The sequence below is a fragment of the Scylla paramamosain genome, chromosome 39 (genome assembly GCF_035594125.1).
Source record: "Scylla paramamosain isolate STU-SP2022 chromosome 39, ASM3559412v1, whole genome shotgun sequence".
NCBI lineage: Eukaryota > Metazoa > Arthropoda > Malacostraca > Decapoda > Portunidae > Scylla > Scylla paramamosain.
In genome coordinates, this window is record NC_087189.1 from 5,872,501 (window position 1) to 5,887,500 (window position 15,000).

Below are 15,000 nucleotides of genomic sequence, written 5' to 3' on the forward strand. Positions count from 1 at the left end.
CATTGCACAGGAGGGGAAGGAGAAAGAAGAGAAGAAGGAAGAAGAGAGTGAGAAAGAGGAGAAGGAGGAGGGAGGTGGAGGTGAGGAGAGAGAAAACGGGGTTAGTGAATGGAAAGATTGATTACCTCCTCCAGGAAGAATAAAACTAAGAAGAAAAAAATAACAACAACAACAACTACAACAAATACTACTACTACTACCACTACTACTACTACTACTACCAGTACTACTACTACTACTACTATTGCTACAAGTACTAAAACAACAACAACTACTATTGCTACAAGAACAACAATCATATAAAACAACAACAACAACAATCACAACAACAACAACAACAACAACAACAACAACAACAACAGAAGAGGTAGGCGTGACGCACGAAAACTAATCACCTTGTCTAATTAACATCAGGTAACGCCGCTAATTACCTTAACTACCTGTCCTCTGTCCCAAAATAGCCAGTGGGTCTAGAATTCCACTAAAGAACCATTTCCTATTATTATTATTATTATTATTATTATTATTATTATTATTATTATTATTATTATTATTATCATTGTTATATTATTATTATTATTATGGTCGGTCAGTCTGGAAGGAAGGAGGAAGGAAGGAAGAAGGAAGAAAGAAAGGAAGGAAGGAAGCAAGGAAGAAAAGGGTCATTATTTTTTCATTATTTCTTTCACCTTCATTTTTCATCCCCCCTTCATCCATTCATCTTCTCGGTCTTCTCTTGTATCAATAACCTATTAATTTTCCTACCCTACTTCTCCTCCTCCTCCTCCTCCTCCTCCTCCTCCTCCTCCTCCTCCTTCTTCTCCTCCTCCTCCTCCTCCTCTTCCTCCTCTCCTCCTTTCCTCTTCCTAGTAACAGGAGCGTTGTGCTTCTCTTTCCTCTTCTGGCTCTTCTATATGTCCGCCTTCTCTTCCTCTTTTCCTCTTCCTCCCCTTCATAAAAAAATGATGCTCTATTTTTCTTGCTTTCCTTTCCATCTTCCTCTTTCTCCCTTTTCTATTTTTGTTTTCTTTATTTTATTTTCTTCTTCCTTATCCTCTCCTTCCTTCTCTTTCTCTTCTTTCTTATAATCCTCTTCTAAGAAAAGTGATTTTTTCCTTATCCTCATATTGCTTTTCTTCTTTCCTCTTTCTCTTCTCATTCATTCCACTGGTTTTTTTTTTTCTGTAATCTCTTTTCTTCTTAAATAAAAAAAAGTTGATTCTGGTGAAAAAAAAAGAACTCCTCTCCTCTATCTGATTGCCTTCAGCCTCTCTCTCTCTCTCTCTCTCTCTCTCTCTCTCTCTCTCTCTCTCTCTCTCTCTCTCTTCGCAGCAATGTTGCATCTCTTGCTATCTTCTGCCGCTATTTTCATGCTAACTATTCTTTTGATCTTACTCACTACATGCCTTCCCGCGGCCTCGCTGCACAAAACTTTCTTCTTTTCTCACTCCTATTGTGTCCACCCCTCTAATGCAAGAGTTAACCAGTTTCATCCCTATTAGTGGTAGACTCCTGCACTCCCCTTCCTATGACTTGAATTTTTTGAGAAGGGAAGTTTCAAGACATTTCTCCAACTCTGGATAATCCTTTCGGCCCAACACGGAACACTGATTGTGACGCATCTCGTACGCAAGAGTTCATTCGAGTTTGATTCTTATTGTAGTGTTCAGTTTCAAATACAAAACCACGAGCAAGGCGAAGAAGTCATTAAAAAAGTTTGTCAATAACAGGTAATCCAAAAGCCATTTTTTAAGCCATCAGATGAGTGAATTAAGTTCACAGTGATATTTTTTACAATCAAGAGGATTCTCAAGCCCCACTCCCACATTGGCGAATTTTGATGGCGACTTCTTGAACTTGAACTTCTTGATTCTGCAGCGAATGTGTTGCGACTCTCATGTTTTGCGAACGCGCCACAAACACATTGCTACTGTGTTGCTACAACAACGCTAATCCGCTGCGACTATGGAGAACACGCCGCGACCGCGCTGCCACTCTGTTGTGAATGCGCTTCTATTGTAGTGCGACTCATCGATGGAGGATATATAGAGTAGACACTTATAACCTTTTTTTTATTTGTGTAAGCCCTCTTTGTGTGCGCGCCATCAGGATGCTTCCACGGCGCGCTGAATTAGAGTTTATACTGCCTGTGTTGGACCTTCAGCTGGAGGGGATTGAAATTGACCTGGTGTTGAATAGATGACGAAAGGCAAGAAATGCAAGAATGCGCTGCGACTCCGCTACGACTCCGCTGCGAACGAGTCTCAGCGGAGTCGCCGCGCGTTCGCCATCCACATTCGCCAACACGGGAGCTGGGCTCACACATAAGAACATAAGAACATAAGAAATAAGGGAAGCTGCAAGAAGCGACCAGGCTTACACGTGGCAGTCCCTATGCGTTGCTGCTCCACTTTTCACTCACCACTATGGTTCACTTGCTTTAGTCCTGTCCCGGTGCATGTCAGACAACAAAGCGACATCATCATCTTCGATGTTGATCAATACGCTTAATGACAAAACTAGCAAAAGAAAGGAAGAACGAAAGAAAAAAAAAAAGATAATCCACGGTACCTCTTAACATGCACACAAACAGCCTCTCACCAGCACACACCACGCACCAGAGAAAAGGACGTCCTGCGGACGTCCTTTTCTCTGGGTCTGAAATCCCTTTCCGTGGTGAATAAGACACAAAGATCATCAGTGCGCTCAATCCAGTGCACATGTTTACAATGGAATGATCAGTTAGCAGCAGCAGCACCACCATCAGGCACACCAACCTACACGATGAGGGAAACAGTAAGATATTGATGACAATACTGATTTTATCGTCATTTGTCACTTCAGTACAATTTTACGAGATCTTTCCGTGCTGCAGCAGCTAGCGAGCCTGGCTAGTGGCAACGTAGCTATCTGCGGGCCTCGGCTTGAATCCAGGCTGTGGCAGTCGGCCGGCTCACAGGTCTCCCAGCTGTTCGTCCTTCCTTCAGGTTGGTCTATGGGGAAAATTGGGGAAGGTAAACTGTGAAAAACCTGATGTCACAGTGGCCCTGAGTCCCGGGGCGAGGGATGTCACCCGCCACTGACTGTCTTCAGCCTCTTTCTCGTCGCCGCAGTGTTGCGTCTCTTATTATTTTCTACCGCTATTTTCATGCTGACTGCTCTTCTGATCTTGCTAACTGCATGCCTCCCCTCCTTCCACGGCCTCGCTGCACAAGATTTTCTTCTTCCTCTCATCCCTATTTTGTCCACCTCTCTAATGCAATAGTTTATCAGTATTCTCAATTATTCATCCCTTTCTCTGGTAAACTCTGGAACTCCCTGCTTGCTTCTGTATTTCCTACTTCCTATGACTTGAACTCTTTCAAGAGGGAGGTTTCAAGGCACTTATCCTTTCATTTTTGACGACCGCTTTTGACTCTGTTCGGGGACCGGTACCTCATTCGGTCTTTTTTATTATAATTTTGTTACCCTTGACATAAGAACATAAGAACATAAGAAATAAGGGAAGCTGCAAGAAGCGACCAGGCTTACACGTGGCAGTCCCTGTATGAAACACACTTACCTATTTCCATCTGTTATCCTCATCCATAAACTTGTCCAATCTTCTCTTAAAGCTCTCTAGTGTCCTAGCACTAACTACATGACCACTGAGCCCGTTCCACTCATCTACCACTCTATTTGAGAACCAATTTTTTCCTATCTCCTTCCTAAACCTAAATTTTTCAAGCTTGAACCCGTTATTTCTTGTTCTACCCTGGTTGCTGATCCTAAGAATTTTGCTTACATCTTCCTTGTTATAACCATTATACCACTTAAAGACTTCTATCAGGTCCCCTCTTAACCTACGTCTCTCTAGAGAATGTAAATTTAACAGCTTCAACCTCGCCTCGTAAGGAATACTCCTCATCCCCTGTATCCTTTTAGTCATTCTCCTCTGTACTGATTCTAATAGACCTATATCTTTCCTGTGATGTGGGGACCAGAACTGCACTGCGCAGTCTAGATGATGTCTGACCAGCGACAAGTATAACTTTAATATTACTTCCGGCCTTCTACTTTTAACACTCCTAACATAAAAATAAAAAAAACAGGCTGAGCGATATGAGCGCAGCTAAGTCATGTAAGTGCCTATACCTTTCTGCTTTTTAAGCTTTTCTCTACGAGATATGCAAAAACATTGAATCTGTCTAAAAATTCCAGTAAAAGGGATGATTTGTCATACATGTTCCGGAAATATTGGTTGCCCTGAAAAAAAATAATAATTATATGACGATTTATACGTATAAGATTATATATTTTACTATAGGAATATTACATGTAATATTCATCATGCTATAAGATATATTTCTCACTGTTTATTTATTTTTTTTTGTGCGAAGACTATGACTTGTCCCTGAGTGAAGACAGGACATTGCGGCTGTTTACACTCAGGCGGGGCAGTGACGTGCTGTTCAGTGTGCAGCGTGTTGTGGCGGGTTGAGGCAGCTGAGCACGAGGCTGGCGGCTGGGAAGACAGCAAGACGAAAACACGGGAGGTAAGAGGCTGACTGATTGTGTCATTCACCTTATGGGCATTGCAGTGATGTGTCCCGCTCACGCCCTCCCAACAAAATTATATTGGTGGCGGAGACCGGAGGGTAGCAGAGGAGGGATGGGGCGTTGGGTAGCAGAGGGCGGGGGCGCAAGGCAAACAAGGATGGAGATGCAGCATCCCTCCGCGAGCGTGTTGCGAGACCATTTATTTTATTTTTATTTTTATTCTTATTGTGCAATGTCAACGAAGATGTGAGACGAGGAGGTTGTGATAACCAGCGTAGCACGTCACGATTCTTTACTTTTTCAGAAGTGGATTCATATCGCTCAGTATACAGAGAGAGAGAGAGAGAGAGTGAGAGAGATTACATAGGATAAGCAGTTAATCCAGCAGCAAGCAGTAATGGCAGTGGTATATATTTACAGCTCCAGCATAGAATCATAGTATCATAGTATCAGCATAGTATCATAACTATTCCCTAGTCTTTTATCTTATTATTTACAAGTCAGGAGCTTCAAGTTAACTTAGAAAATGATGATAACAAGTTTTGAAATGTTTCTCAGCTAGCTGTTTTCTTCTATTAGACTTCTCCATCATCAGGAAACAGGATGGTTATCGTAGGAACAGAAGCTGTCATGCCTCAGTTTGTGTTGCTTCGTGGTGCACTTGTATGTTGCGTTGAATAAAAGAGGACTGATACAATATGGGTGACTCGTGTAAATGTATGTGGTCACTTTGAAACACTGATCAGCCAGATAAGTCATTATTTTATCACGTCGTCTGTATGTGTGAACTGAGACATTTAATTGTGATTTTTATTTACTTTCATATTGGAGATACTTTCAATTGTGGTTAACTATTATTCATTGCTTGAAGTACTTGCATCATCTGCCACCAAGTAATGCTTGAAACACAAGTAGCATGTCATTTCGTTCAGAATTCAGATTCAGTTTGGGATCCTCTTATTTCCATTATTCATTTGTTTACTTATTGGTATGTATGCAGTGCTGGAAGTCAAAATTATTGAGAGAGAGAGAGAGAGAGAGAGAGAGAGAGAGAGAGAGAGAGAGAGAGAGAGTTGCCAATCAGCTATCTAATATTTACTCTAACCTCTATAGCCTTAATTTTATTTTCTCTCTCTTTGTCTTTTCTATACGTGAGGTCTTCGCTGATTAACGGGCGCATGTCGTGTGTGTGTGTGTGTGTGTGTGTGTGTGTGTGTGTGTGTGAGATTCACCCACGGTCGTCTGCTGGTCACTCAACCAGCCGTGCCCCTACGGAAAGAGCTCAGAGCTCATAGTGACCGATGTTGTGTGTGTGTGTGTGTGTGTGTGTGTGTGTGTGTGTGTGTGTGTGTGTGTGTGTGTGTGTGTGTGTGTGTGTGTGTGTGTGTGTGTGCTATAGGCAAGTCATCCATGACATTATAATGTCAGGCAGCGTTTTCTTTCATCACCGTGAGGAACATACTCACAGATCTTTTTTGAGCCTATTCTTATGTAAATTATACTTTGTAATATTTAATTATTTTATTATTTTGTAGTTTTTAAATATATTTGCATACTTGTTACAATAATCTTTTTAGTTTAGTTTTTTTCTATTATTTTTTTCTATTTAAAAATTTTTAAAGTTTTATTTTTTTTTAATTATTACATATAATTATGACCAAACTCAAAAAATAAATTATAAAATTGTATAAATAGCAAAAAAATATATCTTTCATTTGGTGTTTTGAATGTCTAAACACAAGTCTATGTGATGGTTGTTTTTGGATGAAGTTAAATGAGAGAGAAGCAAGTGTGATGTAACAAACGCACTTGGTTATTCGGCGACGACGTGACCGTGTGCTCTATGTATTATCAATCCCCTCGTCGCAAAGCAGTTTAGTTAAAATACTGTGGGTATCTATAGGGCATATCAGAAGGGCTTTTTTTTTTTTTTTTTTTTTTTTTTTTTCTCTCTCTCTCCCGAGTAGGTTAATCTGTGGCAGAGGGTGGGTGCTACAATTTTATGTAACAATTCATGAAGTAATTAGAAGTTTTAGTCATTACTATTATTATTATTATACACCGTAGAAGCAGAGGTACATTATGAATATAATTAAATTTTACAGAACATCATGGCAAGTCATCTTCATATCAACTTTCAGGTCAGTATATAATGTATAGAATGTTCCTTGAAGGAGCCTAGAGCTGTTTATTGGGTGGATACACCATTTACGTCGTCTCTTCTTTTTAACACCCTGTTAATAATTATATACACAGAGATCACTTTCTTCTTTACGTCCTCTATCTCGAACAAAACGATAAACTAGTGTAGACAAACCACGCGGGAAAAAAAAAAAACCGCTCGTGTGAAGACACTTATTAGACACTCCCGCGCGGTCCTACTACCGAGCGGGAGAAAACTTCTGGTGCGAAGCCAGAAGTGTCGGTTATTTTCTCTCTGGAGTCTGCTAGTTGTGGTCACTGGAAGTTGCTAGTTGTGGTCAGCTGATCGCTCCAGTAGTCCTCTACCTGTGTGTTCCTCTGCTGAGTCCTTTTTTTTTTTTTTATGTAGGAGGGGCACCGGCCAAAGGCAACAAAACAATAATTAAAAAAAAGAAAGGCTTTCTGAGGTGCCTGTCCCCGAACCTGTCATAATGAGTTAAATGAAGCTTGCCTTTAATATTACCTTGCTTATCATTTTTTGATTAGAGGTTGAGGTTAGGATTTAGAAATACCGTGTGTGCACCCCCGGGGTGTGGCTTGCCACTCCAAATTAAGATGCTGTATCTTCCCCCAAGTTCTTATTTCTTTCTTTCTTTTTTTTTTTTTTTTTTTTTTAACAAATATCATTAATTAGAACATAAAATAAGGGAAGCTGCAAGAAGCGACCAGGCTTACCCGTGGCAGTCCCTGTATGAAATATGGCAGTCCCTGTATGAAATATACCTACCTATTTCCATCTACTATCCCCATCCATAAACTTGTCTAATCCTCTCTTAAAGCTCTCTAGTGTCCTAGCACTAACAACATGATTACTGAGTCCGTTCCACTCATCAACCACTCTATTTGAGAACCAATTTTTTCCTATCTCCTTCTTAAAACTAAATTTTTCAAGCTTGAACCCGTTATTTCTTGTTGTACCCTGGTTGCTGATCCTAAGAATTTTGCTTACATCCCCTTTGTTATAAACCTTATACCACTTAAAGACTTCTATCAGGTCCCCTCTTAACCTACGTCTCTCTAAAGAATGTAAATTTAACAGCTTCAACCTCGCCTCGTAAGGAATGCTCCTCATCCCCTGTATCCTTTTAGTCGTTCTCCTCTGTACTGATTCTAATAGACCTATATCTTTCCTGTAATGTGGGGACCAGAACTGCACAGCGTAGTCTAGATGAGGTCTGACCAGCGACAAGTATAACTTTAATATTACTTCCGGTTTTCTACTTTTAACACTCCTAAAAATGAATCCTAATATCCTATTTGCCCTGTTTCTGGCTTCTATGCATTGTTTTCCTAGACGGAGTTCAGAGCTAACTATAACTCCTAAATCTTTCTCGTACCCTGTACCTACCAGAGTTTGGTTGTTTAATGTGTACCTATTGTGTGGGTTTCCTCTACCTACGCTAAGTACTTTGCATTTATTGATATTAAATTGCATTTGCCATCTATCCGTCCATTCATTCATTCTTTCTAAATTTGCCTGCAAGGCGATGGCATCCGATTCTGACCTAATTAATCTACCTATCTTTGTGTCATCCGCAAATTTACTAACATCACCACAAATTTACTAACATTAATTAGTTAATCCAGATTAATTAAAAAAAAGTGCTGCAAAGTACGGATCCATGTTTGTGTTGCTTCTTTTCACCTGATAATTTACAGAATGCAGCAGTCCTCCATGTGACCATAGTCAGTTATAAATTTCCAGTAGAAAAATGCCGGGAATAAATCTCGGCAATAAAGTCTCGAGAAACCGTTTCGTGTGAATGCGCCATGATTTGGTGGGTTGTATCGAAAGTGCGACTCATAGTGGCAGTTCACTCTACCTTAACGTTGTGTTGTTGAGAAGTGTGTTGCTTGACGTCCCATTGCCTCATCTTGATACTCGTAAAAGATAACGCGCGCTGATGGACGTTTGCGAGATTTTCAAGTGTTCCTGTTTCTTGTGATTGTTTAATCTGTATTTTACAATGCCAGTGGAGAAAAAAAACATCCCTCAGATCCATAGTAATCCTCTCTGTGGTCTTGAATTAATAATAATCCCGATGAGAGAACAAATCATGTAAGAATAAGGGCCGTGGCAGCACCGCGCACCACCTGGACGACTGAAGGATCTTGTTAGGCACTGGTATCTTTCAAGAAACTTACCCTTCAGTTTTCGTTAATCCTTCTGGCTTTCTCTTTAGGACTGGCACCATAAGTGGGCGTTTTCCCCCCCCCCCTTTCGCTACCGTAGGCTAGTATCCATCTTGCATAAATAAATAAATAAATAAAATAAGATAAAACACCAGCGACTTATCCCCATCCTCTGAAAAACAGTCAATACGTGAGATCAAAGCATCCCCAAACGGCTTAACTCTTCAATTATAATTTCCATACGTAGACTGCAGCTTCCTCAGGGTCAGTGTACATAAGAAGGTGGGTGAGTGAGTGAGTGAGTGAGTGAGCTCCGGTGCGCTACAGGAGGATGGAGGGAGGCCTGGCTGATGGGGCGAGGACCAGGGGGGTGCTTGTGGCGAGTCGGGGTGAAGTGAAGCATCCTTGCTCCTCCTACTGGTTGCTGAATGGTGGCTGGCTGAGTTAAAATGCTTGACTTTTGTTCAGGATTAATGTATTGTTATTGTTGTCATTATTATTATTAGTAGTAGTTCTAGTAGTAGTAGCAGTAGTAGTATTAGGGACGAAAATACTATTACTTCTAAGAAAATGTAAATCAAAGACGAAGATGTAAAAAAAAAAAATGTTTATTGGTAATATTGCGACTGGCATGTATATTGAAGGTTGAGTAGTAGTAGTAGTAGTAGTAGTAGTAGTAGTAGTAGTAGTAGTAGTAGTAGGAGTAGTAGTAGAAAAATAGTAGTAGTAGAGTACCTTATCCTAACACAGAGATAATCATGTTCATAGGATTTACAGAAGGGATACAAACACTACATCAACGAAATAATAATCAATAATGAAAATGGTAATAATGGTAAAAAAAAAAAAAAGAGAAAACATTGCATACATAAACACCATCATCAGTGTTGATATCAAAACACGTATGGGAATACAACAGTACTATATACACCGTAGGAAAAAATATAATACACCGGAAAGACGGAGAAAAAAAAAAAAAAGGAAAGAAGAAGAATAACGAAACAAAATAGTAACAGTAATAGCTTCGAGTGTGTACGATGTGACATACTCAAAGCACACACATACGTACACACACACACACACACACACACACACACACACATAATTTCCGTAATACACACAGAAAAAAAAAATCATAGTTGAGTCTCCAGGTAGAGGCGTTAATTAATAAACAGGTGAGCATTGCCGCCCGGATTCACCTGCGCACGCCCGCTGCCCGCCCGCCCACGTCATGGCCTTACAGCTACTTATTCTTTACCAACACAGGGTGCCCGCCCCGCGTCAGATATCACTTGTGTAAAAAATATATGGTAATCTATCTCTAAGTCTATACGAGGGTACGAGAACCTTATGATTAAGTATGGGTAGGTAACCGGAAGGGATCTGCAAAGAGGAGAAGGGAGAATTAGTGATGGATGTGTAAATGCGATGATACACACAGGAATAATAGGTGAAGTAAAGGCGACTAGGATGAGAGAGAGAGAGAGAGAGAGAGAGAGAGAGAGAGAGAGAGAGAGAGAGAGAGAGAGAGAGAGAGAGAGAGAGAGTTTACGTACGCAGTAGATAGAACGTAGAAGAAAAGCAAGGAAGTGAAAAAAAGAAAGAACCGAGAATTAGTGATGCATATATGAGTATAAAGATCACTGAATATATGGAGGATCTTTGCATGAATCAAGATTTTTACTCTAATATTTTCACATACGGGTTTTAAGAATAAGTGATAAAGTCCTGAATAATAATAACGAAAATGCAAAAAAAAAAAAAAAAAATAACAGTAGTGACAATCATGATTATAACTATAAAAAACATGAACTTTCTACCTTACATAAATTCATTTCAGAAATACAAGTAGACCAATGACAACTTCAATACTTTTAATGTAAAATAATGTGGAAAAAAAAGGAACAAAATATTACTTACTTTTATATATTGGTAGGGAGACGAGAACCACCCAAAAAATTGTAGTAGTTGTGGTTGTAGTGGTGGTGGAAGGTATGAAATGTGGTAGAAGGTAGTAGTAGTAGTAGTAGTAGTAGTAGTAGTAGTAGTAGTAATAATGATGGTTCCAAGTAGATATATACATGTATTCAGGTAATTGCTGTAGTAGTAGTAGTAGTAGTAGTAGTAGTAGCAGTAGTGGTAGTAGCAATAATAGTAGTAGTAGTAGTAGTTGTTGTAGTAATAGTAAGGAACAAAAATCTTAACAGTACTACCAGCAGAGAATAGTGAAAGTAGCAATAACAATAAAATAAAAATAGTAGTAGTAGTAATAGCAGTAACTAGCAGTAGTAATAGTAGTAGTAGTAGTAGTTGTAGCAGCAGCAGTAGTAGCAGCAGCAGTCATTATCTAGTATCCATATTTGCAGACGGTAGTGTACATGGGTTCTGTCTTGGTGTTGGTGACAGTGACGTAGCCATGTTTGGTCTCCGTCACCGTCACATACATATACTGGTGCTTGGTCTCGTACTGGGTTTGCGTCACGTAGTGGGGTTCGTCCTCCGTCACCGTCACGTAGTTCTGCTCCACCTTGGTCTCTGTGACGTAATGGGGTTCCTGCACCGTCTTGTACACGTGCTGCGTCACCGTGACGTAGTAAGGTACCTGTGACGCGGGGTGGAGTGAGGGGTGTTAGACAGGTGTGTTGCTGTGTCACGGGAATATCTGAGATGATGTGAGTGTTTTATTTATTTATTTATTTTTAATGATGAGAACAATAAAAATTAACAAAATTAACAATAATAATAATAAAATCAACATCAGAAACTGAAAAAAACAGCATATCTTTAAACAAGAGAATAAACACACACAGTAAATAAATAAGTAAATAAAATAAAAATAAATAAATAAAGCAAATCTACCACCACCACCACCACCACCACCACCACCACCACCACCTATTCTGCTGTCAACCACCAACTCCTCCCTCCCGCTGTTAAACTCCCTCCATAACTCTTTCTTCCCTCTTCCCTCCCTCCATTCTTCCCTTCCTTATCTCCTCCCTTTTCTCTTCTCCCTTCACGGCCTCTCCCTTTCCTTCCTCCTTCCTTCCTTCCTTCCTTCCTTCCTTCCTTTCTTCTCTATATATTCAATCTTGTTACTGTCTCTTCCTTCCCTTCCTTATCTCTTCCCTTCCCCCTTCTCCCGTCACACACACACACACACACACACACACACACACACACACACACACACACACACACATACACACACACACACACACAAAGATAACAAAAAATAAGAGCAAAATCAACATTACAGAATTAAAACCAACTTAATACTAATAAACATGCAAATAAATATCCAAATCAAGAAATAAATAGATAGATAAATAAATAAAATAAAAACAATAACATCACCACCACCACCATCACCACCACCAGCACCACCACCTTCAGCGCCTCCGTCAGTAGCCACATTACCTGAACGGTGGAGGTGCAGTAGTGGGACTCAGTGTGCGTCTTGAGGTAGTAGTGTGTGCCGGGCATCATGTCTTGCACGGTGGTGATGTGAGCCTCGGTGATGGTGGCATGGTTGTACGCCACCTGTGGAGACGATAGGGTGTTAGGAGGAATGGTAGTAGTAGTAGTAGTAGTAGTAGTAGTAGTAGTAGTTGTTGTTGTTGTTGTTGTTGTTGTTGTGTTAGGATGAGGAGTAAGAGGGATAGGAGGAATATTGTAGTAGTAGTAGTAGTAGTAGTAGTAGTAGTAGTAGTTGTTGTTGTTGTTGTTGTTGTTGTTGTGTTAGGATGAGGAGTAAGAGGGATAGGAGGAATATTGTAGTAGTAGTAGTAGTAGTAGTAGTAGTAGCAGTAGTAATGGTAGCTTCTTTGTTCTCATGAGGGCTATTGAGGAAGGCTGTAAAGAAAATTAGTCATATTTTCATAATGTTTGTACTACTGATGATGCAGAATCCTTATTAAACTATCACTAAAGTTATAGAAACACCCTTGAAAACCTTAATAGCTTCTGCCAGAGTTCCTTAAACTATCACGATGATTGTAAACACCCTGAAAACCACAGTAACCTACACTAGAATACGTTCAACTATCACCAGAATTATGGGACACCCTTGAAACCCCCAACAATTTTCACCACAGTCTTGAAAATACCTTGAAAAAAAACTGAAACCTTCCATTACAACCAGTCAAAAGCAGTCGAGATACGAGGCACAAACATATGAGAGTCCAGCCAACTAACTCTGTAATGCATTGATGTATTATTTTACTTTTGTTTCATTGTTTTCAAGATTTGCCACACGAGAAGGAGAGTTTCTGCAGAGATGGACAACTTAATTACGGAGTAACTAAAAAGACTAATTGAAAACAACGACCTCGAACAGTGATTTAAGTTGAGAAGACTTTACAACAAACATCCCTTCCTTCATTTTCTCGTAACTTCCGTCCCTTCACCTTCCTTCTCTTCCCTCTCTTCACCTTCTCCCCCTTGCATCCTCTTTACCTTCCCTTCCCTTCCCTCTTCACCTTCCATTTCCTTTCCTCTTTTCCACCTTCCTTCCCTTCCCTCTCTTCACCTTCTTTCCCTTCCCTCTCTTCACCTTCCCTTCCTTTCCCTTTCTTCACTTTCTCTTACCCTTCTAAGAACATAAGAACATAAAAAAAGAAGCTGCAGGAAGCCAGTAGGCCTACATGTGGCAGTTCCTGTATGAAACATATCTACCAGTCATCCTCATCAATAAATTTGTTTAGTCTCCATTTAAACCTCTCTAATGACTCAGCATTAACAGTCTAATTACTGAATCCATTCCATGCATCTACCACTCTGTTTGAGAACCAATTTCTACGTATTTCTTTTTCAAATCAAACTTTTTCGAGCTTGAACCCATTATTCCTTGGTCTATCGTGATTACTGACCCTTAAAATTTTACTTACGTCACCCTTGTTATATCCCTACACCACTTCAAGACCTCCATCCTGTCCCTCTTAATCTACGCCTCTCTAAGGAATGTAAATTTAAAAGCTTCTTACCTTCGTCTCGTACACCACTTGGTCCGGGAGTGGCTGAGTCACAAACTCGTATTGGACCACAGTTGTCGGGTAGTACAGCTTCTCAGTGACGTACTTGTAGAGAGTGGTGGGCACGTACTGTGGGTGAAGAAGAGAGGAGCAGGAGGATGAATACAAAGGAATACAAAGGAAAGCCAAACAGCAACAGACCTTTTTGTCCTTGCAAAGCTGTTTGGTAACTACGTCTAACTAGCTACAGGGAAGAGAGACAGGAAAGGAGGAGGAGGAGGAGGAGGAAGCCACGAAATACGGTAGCGGTTAAGAATGTAGCGTGTTGGTAGAGAGAGAGAGAGAGAGAGAGAGAGAGAGAGAGAGAGAGAGAGAGAGAGAGAGAGAGAGAGAGAGAGAGAGATAAGTAGCACGAAGGGATGATAAAGCGAAAACAAGCGCCATTAGGAAAGAATAATATTAGATAAAGACAAAAAGAAAAAAAAGAAAGGAAGGAAAGGGATAAGATAACACTAGTATTACATATGGTATACGCGTAAAACTCTCTCTCTCTCTCTCTCATTAGTATTCAAGCTGGGAATCCCTCTTCTTGATTTCTTTCCGACCTCTCTTCGCTACGAGAGAGAGAGAGAGAGAGAGAGAGAGAGAGAGAGAGAGAGAGAGAGAGAGAGAGAGAGAGAGAGAGAGAGAGAACAAAACAGTAGTGCTTCCCTCCCATCTTACAGTTTCTTTCACAATAAAAAGGAGACGCTGCGCACAATAAGGACATTTCTCGCCTCTGTACATCTACCTCAGTGTCTTGTGGGCTGCATGTGTTTACCTGTTTTGTCATTATAATTCTTTCTTTAGTAATTTTCTCCCTAACACAGTTTTTTTTTTACTCTTCACATACTACATAAGAAAACGCAATGATGTATGTTTTCTTTATTTATTTATGTACTTATTTATTTTTTACGTGTATGCTCCTCATTATATCACCTCACGTTATGGATGATGAAAGCAAAATCACATAGTTGAATTCCTGCTCTTAAATACTTCACTTATGTCTTAAGTATCCTAAGGCAGTGTACTGTTTAAGGAGTGGGAACTGTACCAAATGAAAGACGGTGCCTGGTTGTGTTGTCCAGCCAGTCTTAGATTTAGCACACGTAAA

At 40.2% G+C, this 15,000-nt stretch overlaps 1 protein-coding gene across 1 annotated transcript in view; it reads right to left on the bottom strand.

The window, feature by feature from the left end:
- Nucleotides 1–9,464: 9,464 nt before the first annotated feature.
- Nucleotides 9,465–15,000, bottom strand: part of LOC135092113 (adhesive plaque matrix protein-like) — a 55,947-nt gene continuing 50,411 nt past the window's right edge. The window contains 4 exon segments of the mRNA XM_063990338.1: nt 9,465–10,257; nt 10,795–11,476; nt 12,295–12,417; nt 13,860–13,976. Coding sequence (XP_063846408.1) covers nt 11,222–11,476; nt 12,295–12,417; nt 13,860–13,976 — 495 coding nt within the window. The 3' untranslated portion in view covers nt 9,465–10,257; nt 10,795–11,221.